Below are 12,647 nucleotides of genomic sequence, written 5' to 3' on the forward strand. Positions count from 1 at the left end.
GTCATTGTATTTTATTGTCTGTCTGTCTCTCTGTCTGTCTGTCTATGTCTGTCTCTTCGTCTTTTTCTTTATCTGTTTCTCTTTCTTTTTCTCACTTTTTCTCTATATATTTATTTATGTTTATGTAAGTGTGTGTGTATGTGTGTGTATCTATACTCTCTCTCTCTATATATATATATATATATGTAATTAATGTTAAATTTTAAAATGTTAGATTATATGTAAATGGTTTTTATTGAAGCGTTTTTGTAGGTGTGTAAGTATTTAATTTTGTGTATATGGCATGTGTATATGTTTGTATGCGTATGTGTGTTTGTTCGTTTGTGTGATTGGATAAATGGTTTGTTTGTTAGTTTGTATGTGAGTGATCGTGTGTGTGTGTGTGTGTGTGTGTGTGTGTAACTGTGAAGAAGTATGCGCTTTTTTAATAAGTTTCTTAGTTTTTTTGGTTCGAGCACCTGCGTTATGTTGATTACTATGGTAACGTTAAGTTTTACTTTAACAACATTTAAAAATGAAACATAAAATTGAAATATTCCTTTTTAAACTACAAGTTGATAAAATTGTGGAGCAAAAATTGTGTCTTTGTTTGAATTATTAAAAAATTAAATTTCAAAATGTCCGTTGTAACGATTCAAATCGGCCAGTACGGAAATCAGATAGGACACGAATTTTTTTCAACGCTAGCAAAGGAATTGTTTTGCGAAAGTGAAAACTGTAATGATAATAAAAATAAAGATACTGAAAATAAAACGGCACAAAATATAAAATTAAATCAAAATCGAATTCTAAAAGATAGTTTCGAAGAAGATGGCTTAGATATATTTTTTCAAAATAGTGCCAAAAATAGGAATAGTTACGTCGCTAGGTGCGTATTGATTGATACGGAAGCAAAAGTTGTCGATAGAGTTTTGTCATCGTCATTGTCATCAATCTCGGTGTCATCTGATATGCTGAACAAAACATGGTCTTACAACAAAAAGTTTAAGGTAAGATATGATTTATTATTTGTATAAAAATTTGTATCAAATAAATTTTAATTAATTAATTAACAAGTAAATTATTTTTTTTTATAAGATTTCACATAAATATGGCTCTGGAAATAATTGGGCTCAGGGTTTTTATTCATTTGGTGCTAAAGTTGTTGATTCATTAGATGAGCTAATTAGGCATCAAGTTGAAAAATGTGACAGGTATAAATAATAATATTATTGTTATTAATTATAATTAACCCTAATTTCAAATTATTTTTATTCTTTCCCTAACAGATTAGGAGGATTTTTATCCATGATGAGTTTAGCCGGGGGCACGGGTTCAGGTCTTGGGTCCTACCTAATTAGACATTTGAGGGAGTATTATGATAAATCTGCCATTATCAGTCAAGTCAGTAAGTAAAATTAGGGAAAATGTAAATAATTAGTGAATGAAAATATTCATTCAAAGATTATTTTAAAAAATTTTGTTTGCGTTTTTTAATCTATCTGTTTGTCTATGTGTTTGTCTGTTTACCTATTCAACTATCTTTGTCTATTTATCTATCTATCTATACATTATGACATTATAATATTAATACACGCATATCAATGCAAGTTAATTATGACATAATAATTCCAATTAACGCAGTTTGGCCATACAGATCTGGCGAGATAGCTGTACAGAGTTACAATTCTATCCTATCATTAGCACATATTTACGAGGCTGTCGACTCTATCGTTGCATTCAGTAATGATGGAATGCAAAAAACCTGTCAGCTGCAGTTAGGATTAACTAAGGTTAGTGAATAATAATTATTATTGATTATATTATAATTATGGATGTTGATGTTAATGGATCGTGTCACACGCACACACACACACGCACGTACAGGTTTCTCTTTCAGATATCAACAGACTGATTTCAATGAATCTAGTCCATGCCTTCTTACCGTCATTTACGGATGGCTTAATTGGCTCTTATGATTGCCTAGGTCATTCATTGTTACTCTCGCTACTTTTAAAGTCTTTACTGTAACTATAGAAAGAAGTTATAATTCTAACAAACAGGCGATTACATCAATCACCTCACGCCCCACCCCGACCTCAAAATGACGTCACTGATGACCTCGCCGATGGTTAGTGACCTAATTAGGCCGTTTACGGTTTACAGTTGGGCCAGCACTTTGAAAGAGTTAGGTCGGCTGTATAATTTGCAAGCGACGCCTGGCAACCAGTTTGGTTTGCAATATTTGTTTTTGATTTTGTTGTTGTCATTGTGTGTGATTGCTATGATTATTATTACTATTATTATTGTTATTATTATTATAGCTAGTTAATGTTGTTATTATCATTATTGTAGTTGTTTATAAATTTTAATTGAATTACCAATGTCATCACTCAACCTCAGACCCTGAATGGCAATTGAAGTACGACGGAACACTGAACAATAGCAAGGCATTTGCCCACATCTTGATCAACAGAGGCTTTGAATGTAGTCTCAGCAACAACCACAACACCAACAGTCATAATAAATATAATAGCAAACGAAATAATAATAACAATAAAGTAGCCGTAAAAAATGAATTTTTAAAGTTGAAATCTTCTTATCCAATATACCAGCCAAACGGTTTTTTGTTTAAGCATCACCAAAGGCCAATATTTAATCAGCATATGAGTTCACTTTTAGCTTATAATGACGTCAATCAAATGTATATAGTTGATGAAGCGCTAGAAAAAACGTGTAAATTGTTTGAAAATCGGACATATGTTCATCAGTATGAAAGGCATGGCTGTGCTGTCGATGATTTTGTTGATAGTATTTTAATGGTTCAACAGTTACTGTCTAATTATGCTAGATTGTGATTTTAAATTTTGTGATATTTGTGAAATAAAAGTACTCAGAGGGATGTGTGTGTGTGTGTGTGTGTGTGTGTGTGTGTGTGTGTGTGTGTGTGTGTGTGTGTGATCTATAATTGTGAAGGGTATAATTATAATCAGTGGGTCAAATAAAATAATAATTAAATAATTACTACGGACTGTTACAAACAAAAGCAATTAAATGAATGATTGCTCTATAGTTGATTGATCTTGTATAGGTGTAATATTTTTGATAATTAATTATGAAAGATGTATTTATTTCACTTTGATCTACCATCTGCTCGCTTATTGGTGAAAAATACGCCAAAAAATTAATTCAAACAGTATTTTTGAGGTTCTTTTTCAGGTTTTTTTTTCCAAAATAACCATTTTGTTTGCGTACATATTGCATTAATTTTTTAAAAATTGATTTCCGCAATTGCTTTTTTGTGTAAAATAAAGGTATATTTAAACAAACATCAAAAAAAATTTATGATGAATTGTAAATTTATAGAAAAAGCTTTCCATAAAAAACCACAATGGTAAACATGACGTCTGTTAGTTACGATGGTTAATGTATATGCGTTGGTTTGTTGTGGTTGTCCAAGAGTTTTTCTGTCTAAATTCGCTTTTTTTAGAATTTAAAATTAAAAGAAGAAAGATTGATTCGATTTTTAATGTTTCAATTGACGTTAAATTAAATTTCAAGAAAGATTTGTTCGTTTTTGTAATTAAAGATTTTTTCAGGTGTTTTAAAAGCTAGCAAAGTTATTTCAGAAGAATAAAATTAAAAAGTATTGCTAATTAATTTCTTTTTTATAAAATAAAAAATAATTTTAAGTTTGAAATGATATTTAGTATAAATTTAGGGTAGGTTTGTGTTATGCTCAGTTACAGTTAGTTTTAAAAGAATTTTGAGATTGAGGTCTATTGTTTTTTTATTAAATTAATTTTTTTAATAATAATTAATTAGTTAATTGATTAATTGTTTATTTATAATTTTACTGGTTGAGGTTAATATAAATTGAATTTTCACTAAAATCATTAATAAATGACATTTTATTGGCTATTAAAGATTTAATTAAATAAAATAGTTAAGAGACATATTTTGGGGAAATCAGGACAAACAAACCATGATTAGTAAACAAACATCACATATTCATTTTACTTTGTACACAATCACATTCATAAATAATTAAATATACACACATTACAATTCATTTTACTTTGAACAGCAAACAAACATAGAGACACTTACATACAAAGATAGGCAGGCATACTGACATACATACAAACATTCACAGACACATACACGCACAAACACACACAGACACACATTTAAAATAAAACTGTAGCTTATTTAGTTTTAATCTTTAAAATTTTAATCTATCCATTACATTACAACAATAAGTTCTATTCATTGCTTGGCGCTGCATGTATTGCAAATAATGTCACAATAAACATAACTATAATTGTTATATGATAAAATAAAAATAATAATCATTCATAAATATTAATATAATATAACAGTTGCTCATTTATGAGGTTAAGTCGAATTAATAGTAAAGTTGCATTATTAAAGTTATTATTATACAAGTTAAAATTTAATTATGTTTTAGTATGGATATAAAGTAAAAGATTGTATTACTACTAATTGTGCTACTGCTACTACTGCTGCTGCTATTACTTCTACTACTTCAATTTATATATATATATATATGTATATATATGTATATATATATATATATATATATATATATATATATATATATAACAATATTTGTAATAGTGTAATGGTTAAGCTACCTGCCATTGTTCTAGCAGATGCTGGGTTTAAATGCAAAAAGAATTAAAGAGATTATATATATGCCCCATTTGCATGCAAGTAGCGCAACAATCAACCATCAGATAATATATATAATATATATATATATATATATAAGAGATTTTATATATATATTTATTCTAATTTGCAGGTTGCTGAAGATAATAATTATAATTAATAATAATAATAAATAATAATAACATCAAATGGCTAATGCCAACAAACCCAACACCTTACTTCTGAATCAAGGTTTGAAAATTATTATTTTATATTATTATATTGTTATTATGAATGAATGAGTGAATGAATGAGTGAATGAATGAATGATGAATGAATGAATGATGAATGAATGAATGAATAAGTTAATGAGTGGAAGATGAGAATGAATGACACTGAGTAAATGAATGACTTAGTGGTGTGTGCTGTAACAGACTGTATGAAAATCAATGGAAAAATGATAGATTGACGGATGAATGAACGAATGAATGGACTAATAAGTGGATGAATGAAGGAAAAAATGAATTAAGTAATGAATGGATAAACAAAAGAATGAATGATTGAACGAATGCATGTATGAATAATGAGATGTTTACCTTATGGAAATAATGTTTATAATGAGACAATCAAATATCTACATTCTAGTTTGACACTTGAAAAGATGAATGAACGAATGAATGAATGCATGAATGAACGAATGAATGAATGAACAACTGAATGAATGAATGATTGAATGGTAGGTTGATTGAACGAGAATACGAATGGATGAATGAATAATGCTTCCATTAATAAATGGATGATATAAAATGTGAAAGTTTAATTATAAAATCCAATTCGTGAAACAGTGTGAAACGTATATCGAACGAACGAACGAACGAACGAATGAATGAATGAATGAATGGATGAATGAATGAATGAGTGAATGAAGAATCTAATGGATCGGTGAAAAACGTATTTATTTTCAACGTAAAAAATATGAAAGTGAGATTATATGAAAAACGCTACGAAACGAATGAATGAATGAATGCTGAATCAGTAATAGATTGATTGAAGAATGGAATGAGTGAAAGTTATAACTTGTAAAGGGCTAGAAGAATGCTGATCTCCTCCGCATCATAACTATCATAATCCCTCTACACAATGCAGAATTATAACTATTGGATGAAGTTGTAGCAAAAGTATTAGTAATAGTATTTTGGCTTATTATTATTATCGTTATTATTATTATTATTGTTATTATTATTATCATCATCATCGTCACGTCTTATTTTCAAGTATTGTATGATGAAGAATTTTTTTTTTTTCAAAATATTCTTTCTTATTAAATAGATAAAGTCCAAGTACTCTTGATGTAAGCTACTAAGTTACCCACACACCCACACACACACACACACACACACACACACACACACACACACACACACACACACACATATATATATATATATATATATATATATATATATATATATATATATATATATGTTGGTAATAGACCATAATTTTTACACTTATAGAATATTGAATTATAGAATTTATAGAATATTGTAAAAATATATATATATATAATTCAATAACATATAGATTTGCATAGTTTATATTTTTAATTGATATACGCCTTTGTGGGCTAAACTAAATAAATTTTATTTAAAATTAAATGAAGTTAATCTTATTCTGATAATTTTTTTGCTTAAATTTGTTTATATTTCTTTGTCTATCCGTTCATTTGTTTATTCGTTCGTTTATTTGTTCGTTCGTTCGTACGTTCGTTCACTTACGAGAATATATTGATAATTGATGATGTTAGTATTATTCTGTTGTTGATGTTAACGAAGATTATGTTGCTGTTATAGATTGGATGATTCAATGAATGAATGAATAAATAAATAAATGGATGAATTATTAACTAATGAATGAATGAATGGACGAATGGACGAGCGAAAGAATCAATGATTGAGCGAATCAACGAATAAATAAATGATTTATTGAATGGCTTTTCTAAAAATTCGTTCGTGTTGATACTATTATGTATGTTATTTCTTTTATTATTATTATTATTATTATTATTATTATTATTATTATTATTATTATCAATATTATCATTATTGATACTTGGTTGGATCATGGCATGTATACATTTGGATGGAAATTCACCGACACGTAGACAAACAGAGGTCTGCGAAACTCGTCGGAAAAACTTATAAACGAATCCAAGTATCCTGGCCATCAGCAACAAACTGAAAGTAAGAGAACGTACATCGTCTATCCAACATCGAGGTATCTTGAAGCAGCCGAGTATCAGGATGTGCCTTTTGTCGATTCGATTCGATTCGATTGTCCTTGCAGTTTTATCTTCAATAGATTGTAAAATCTGATCAACATTTCTGAGAGTTATCTTCGTTAAGTAAATTGTTTGCCGAAATTTTTTTGTCATTCATTCAAAAAAAAAAAATTTTTTTTGTTTGAACTTTTAGCCAACATCTTGTTGGCAACACGCCAAAGATTCTTTGAATTTTCGTCACTGTTTTGAATATTGTTTCAATAATGCGTAAGGCTTTGTCAGAAAAAAGTCGGTTTTTAGTCTTCAGTGAGAGTGTACAAATCGCGTGTACAAGTCAGTAGATCTGACGCTCCTCCAGACGTATGCCTCTGCTGTTTAACGTTTAACACGATTCACCACGGATGGAAAATATCAAGTGTTTCATGTGGTCGTAGAGTATTAAGACTATCCCTCTTCTCAATGCGATCACCCATAAGTACAACATGAGACTCCAATATTTACACACAGACATACACACAGACACACAGGCACGCATACTAAAATATATAATGTGTGTGTGTGAGAGAGAGAGTGTGTGTGTGCGTGTGTGTGCGTGCGTGTGTGCGTATTTATAAAAATTATTATTTAACAAGAGATACGATTTTTCTACATAAATTTATAAATTTTAATTGGATTACTCACTGCAATACTTTTTTCTCACATATTCTCTAGCTATCTTAGTTCTATCTTATCATTATTCTTACACACACACACACACTCACATATATAATGATTGGATCTTAATCATTATTTACTAATCATGAGTTGCTTGCTTATAGATATGTGTGTGTGTGTGTGTGTGTGTTTTAAGATGTGTGTGTGTGTGTTTTAAGATTGTGCAAATAAAAATAGTAATAACAATAATATTTAACAATAATAATAATAACTACAAATAATTATATACATATTTAATTTTATTTAATATTCATAGACATTTCTTCTAATTAGTCTATTTGTTCGTTTGTTTGGTTATAAATTCTTAGCAGGGCTTGGTTGAGTGTTATCAATATTCAAGTTTTATTATTTCATATGTAGGTGTGTGTGTGCGTGCGTGCGTGCGTGCGTGTGTGTGTGTGTGTGTAAAACCCACAGCCAACCAACCAACCAACCGACCGACTAATCACACACACACACATACACAGAGGGCAAAGATTTAAAGAAGAAAAAATCAATCAACATATTCAAGAAGCTGATAACCCCGAAGCGACCGACGACCGCAACGACAGCAGCTTCCAGAACGTCTGAATCAGAGGAGGTTCTGGAAGTGTTCGAGGATAACTTCTCCATGCTGAACTCTGCGGCTGGCCCGTCTCGGATGATGATGATGAAGTTGGCCAATCCAATTACGTCATCAACTGCCGATATGGTCTCATCCATTCCTATGATTATTACTCCAACTGACGAGTGGGTTACTCGTTGTTGTTGTTGTTGTGGTTGTGGTTGTAGTTGTTGTTGTTGTTGTTATTGTTGTTTGATTGATGATTGTTGAAATGATAAGTGTTGGCTGGTTTTATGTTTCATACATGTTAAAGCTTTCACTTGGTACCCAACAAAATTAATTTATACGTGTTTGTTTTTGTGAAGTTTCCTGTTCTAGCTTTTTGTATATATGTTTATGCGTGTGCTTCTGTATGTATTTCTCTATTACGTATGCATGTTTGTTTGTTTGTTTGTTTGTGTGTGTGTGTGTGTGTGCGCGCGCAAATGTATAATTCTTTATTGATGTTGAAATATATCATACTAATGCTAATGTAAGCTGGATCTTGTGATCTGAGGTTGTATATAGGCCACATATAATGGAATGTATGTTTGTTTCTCTCTCTCTCTCTCTCTCTCTTTCTCTCTCTCTGTGTGGGTGTGTGTGTGTGAGTGTGTGTGAGTATGTGTTTGTGAGTGTGTGTATGTAGGTATGTAGGTAGGTAGATAGGTATATTTGTGTACATGTTTGCCAATGGCTATTTTGTTATTTTCATGATCAGTTTATCTTTATCATTTTTGTTTTTGGTTTTGTTTTAATATCATTATTATTATTATTGTTGTTGTTGTTGTTGTTGTTATTATTATTGATATATTTTTATATTTGTTATTACATCGCCATTGGCAACCAACCATCCAACCAACCAACCAAATTATTGACAGTGTGTTGTATACAATGTAAGTATGCACCTACCTACCTACATACGCACCTACGTGTGCGTGCGTGTGTGTGTGTGCGTGTGTGCACGCGTATGTGTGTGTATCTAAGTATCTATGTATTCTTGTGCTAAAGGTAGATTATATAGTTTTGTATATATGTTTGTCTAAAAGTATGTATGTATGTGTGTGTGTGTACGTGCGTGCGTGTGTTTGTGTGGGTCCTTTTTTGTGTATTTGTCTAAGCCTGTACCATAAAAAAAAACCTGTGAATTGTTGTGGTGATAGTACTGCTGCCTCGGGTTATGGTAGTGATAACGTTGTTACTGATAATGATCATGATGTAGATGGTGATGATGATGATGTTGATGGTGATGATGATGACGACGAAGATGATGATGATGATGATGACGACCATGGTTGATTTTTTTTATTCATCTTGTCAACAATACATTGTATACTGTATGTACACATATTGATTAGAGGTTTTTATGTCAGCGTGTGTGTGTCTGTGCGTGTGTGTGTCAGTATCTCTGTGTGTCTGTGCGTGTGTATGTGTGTTTGTGTGCGTGCGTGCGTGCCTCTAAGTTTATTTGGACGTTGATCATTCATTCGTTATTTTAAATCCTGTGTCATCATCGATTCTGTTACGTTTTTTTCATTGAAAAAAAATAAAGTAGTTTATTTAATCTCTTTTTTTGTTATATTAATAATAATAATAAAAATTGTTATTATTATTGTTGTTGTCGTTGTTATTGTTGTTGTTGTTGTTATTGTTACAGGAAAAATACGAAGCTGCCAATGAATAGAATGAGCAAATCTGCTGAAAGCGTATTTGCGTCAAACTCCATAGATATAACAACACCTCCACCACAACAACAACAACAACAACAAAGACAACTAAATAATGATACCAATAACAAATACAACAACAATAACAATAATAATAAACCAATAAAGCAACAACTAAATTCTATTTTTAATAAAAATTTGGTCAAGTCCACAGCTAATGAAGTATATATTTTTTTTATGTATTTATGTGTGTATGTATGTTTGTTTGTTTGTATGTATGTATGTGTGTATGTATGTATGTATGTATGTGTGTATGTATGTATGTATGTATGTATGTATGTATGTATTTTATTTTTTCTTCACCAGATGTCTGGGGGCGAATTATCCTGTTCGGATGACGAGATATTGGGTATTGGCAGCAGTAGCAACAACAACCACAAGAATAGAAGGAAGTACGACGATGATGATGGCTTGCCACGAAGTCCTGATGATGCTCTTGAGAATGAGCCAAAGGTTTGTTGTTGTGGCTGTTGTTGCGGCTGTTGTGGCTGTTGTAGTTGTTGTTGTGGTTGTTGTTGTGGCTGTTGTAGTTGTTGTTGATCAATTCTACAGATGCGACAGTTAGTCAGCTTGTTATTCTTCACCACTAGCGTTGATGTTTTGTATGAGGGTGATGATTACATCTTTAATTTGTATTTTAGTTTGAATTATTAATAGTATGATATGATTAAGTGTCTCATGTTTTTTTTAACTTTTGCATTTTAAAATATGCTATTCATAATTTTAATATTGTAATTGTTCACGGTCATTCATAATTACTCATAATTATTCGTGATTCTAATACATGCTCCGCCCCCTTTGTATTTATTTTCAGAGCAAGACGAAAAAATGGCCAAGCTTTGATAGTGGTCATAGCAGGCTTTCAGAAGACTCTAGTGAAGATAACTTGGACGATGTTAGATTGTGTGTGCGAGTATGTGTGCGTGTGTGTGTATGTATTTGTGTGTATGTGTGTGTGTGTATGTATGTATTTGGATGTATGTGTGTGTATGTTCAATTTTTTTCAGGATATCTTCAACCAAAAGTTCTCTCATAATCCAAAAGTGAAATTTTTCGATGGAGGTAATGATGATGAGTTGATTGTTTATCAATAATTTTTTCATTTTGTTACTACTACCACTACTACTACTACTGATGCTACTACTACTGCTGCTGCTACTACTACTACTGCTACTACTACTATCTCTACCATTTCTGCAACTATTAATTGTATTAATACTACTTATAATAATAACTATAATCATTTTATTATTAATTAGAAACGAGCAAACATACACACCACACATACACACACACGCGCGCACACACAGATCTAAAACCACCCTCCGCGTCACTGGCTCCTCCCACTTCGATGACAAATGACGTCATCGTGGATTTGAACAAGGTACAGCGGCAGCAGCCTATTCTAGAGCACTCTGGCGCTAAATTTAGAAACATGATCAAGCCAAGAAACAGGAGGCCGATCACTTATGTGTCTCAGAGATTGTCCCCAATGCCAGTTTGTATCTCATTTTTCTTTGCGGTTTCTTTGGTACTTTGGCAAACACACATACACACACATACACGCACACACATACTCACTCAAACACACACACACACACACGTACACACACGTACACGCACGCAGAATATCCTGGCAGAAGTTGATGAGGAATCACACAGAAGCAGCAAGTCGTCACTAACAACTGGCTCTAATCCTAATCTCTTAAACGCTGCAGACGCTGGTGGCGATAGCACTGCTAGGAGATCTTTCGACCTTGACACTGGTTTGTTGTTTTTATTATTATTATTATTATTTATTGATATTATTATTGTGGTTGTGTTAGCATTATTATGATCGTTTGGATATTGAGTTACGTTACTCATGAAGAATATTATAATTATTCTGACGGTCCTACAGCAGCAACAATAGCAGCGACTGCAGCAGCATCAACAGCGACTGTAGCAGCAACACCGCATCTAACAGCGTTTAAAGAGAGCTCAGTCAGTCGCGAATCACCAACTGCCCACCAGCCACATGCAACGACAACTGCTACATCCCAAAAGACTGTTCCGCTTGTTTCAAACATGAAGCGTAATAAAAATCTCTTTGCGCCTAGCCTAGAAGAAATTACACAAAAACGAAAAACAATAGCGTCGCTGCCGTCTAACATTAACGACGACGACGCTACTACCACTAATTCTACAACTACCACTTCTACTACTACTACTGCTGCTTCTACAGCAGCTGCTTCTACTTCTGCAAACAAGGTTTCAGCAGAGTTTTCTAACATGACGAGAAAGTCATCTTTTAAAATGTTCCCAGAAAAAAATGCACCTGCTAGAAGCGAAAAGAAGGATGGCGACGACGACAACGATAATAATAGGCCTAGAGGTGGTTCGTTTGCATTCAATAGGACGCGGGTTGAGAAAAATATCAACTCGTCCCTATCAACTACGGAGCTCTCTGGCGCGTCAGCCACTCTTTCTCAAAAAAATGTTTGTTATTATTATTTAATTGTTAAATTTTGTTTAAAATATTAGTTATAATTTTTAGTAGAAGGATAAGTTGGTAATTTATCTTTTTTTTGCGTTTCATTCAGCTTGAAGGGACCAAGATTCCACCGGCTGTTATGAAGAAAGGCCGACATGTGCCTGACGTCAACGCTGTCAGTCTCAAAAAGATTGAAAATAATAAAGAGGCCCTAGA

General features: G+C 31.9%; 2 protein-coding genes across 2 annotated transcripts in view; both read left to right on the plus strand.

Moving 5' to 3' along the window:
* The first annotated feature begins 454 nt into the window (after nt 1-454).
* HELRODRAFT_192737 (hypothetical protein) lies at nt 455-2,881 on the plus strand. Its single transcript, XM_009023636.1, has 7 exons — nt 455-989; nt 1,078-1,193; nt 1,269-1,387; nt 1,624-1,772; nt 1,867-1,966; nt 2,043-2,213; nt 2,383-2,881. Exons 1-7 carry the CDS (start codon nt 618-620, stop codon nt 2,835-2,837), a joined length of 1,482 nt encoding a protein of 493 aa, XP_009021884.1. The 5' UTR covers nt 455-617; the 3' UTR covers nt 2,838-2,881.
* A 7,483-nt stretch (nt 2,882-10,364) lies between these two features.
* HELRODRAFT_192738 (hypothetical protein) overlaps nt 10,365-12,647 on the plus strand; it is a gene marked incomplete at both ends in the record, with an annotated part of 4,635 nt that continues 2,352 nt past the window's right edge. The window contains 6 exons of the mRNA XM_009023637.1: nt 10,365-10,411; nt 10,773-10,861; nt 11,269-11,456; nt 11,586-11,724; nt 11,859-12,436; nt 12,541-12,606. Coding sequence (XP_009021885.1) covers nt 10,365-10,411; nt 10,773-10,861; nt 11,269-11,456; nt 11,586-11,724; nt 11,859-12,436; nt 12,541-12,606 — 1,107 coding nt within the window. The remainder of the gene's footprint in view (nt 10,412-10,772; nt 10,862-11,268; nt 11,457-11,585; nt 11,725-11,858; nt 12,437-12,540; nt 12,607-12,647) is intronic.

Source organism: Helobdella robusta, assembly GCF_000326865.2.
Source record: "Helobdella robusta unplaced genomic scaffold HELROscaffold_37, whole genome shotgun sequence".
Classification (NCBI taxonomy): Eukaryota; Metazoa; Annelida; class Clitellata; order Rhynchobdellida; family Glossiphoniidae; genus Helobdella; species Helobdella robusta.

What these genes read in the sequence shown, in the direction of transcription:
- HELRODRAFT_192737 (XM_009023636.1), top strand. Translation starts at nt 618, where the DNA reads ATGTCCGTTGTAACGATTCAAATCGGCCAGTACGGAAATCAGATAGGA. An exon ending in CTTACAACAAAAAGTTTAAG is followed by an intron (nt 990 to 1,077) that starts GTAAGATATGAT and finishes TTTTTTTATAAG; the next exon opens with ATTTCACATAAATATGGCTC. An exon ending in TGCAGTTAGGATTAACTAAG is followed by an intron (nt 1,773 to 1,866) that starts GTTAGTGAATAA and finishes ACGCACGTACAG; the next exon opens with GTTTCTCTTTCAGATATCAA.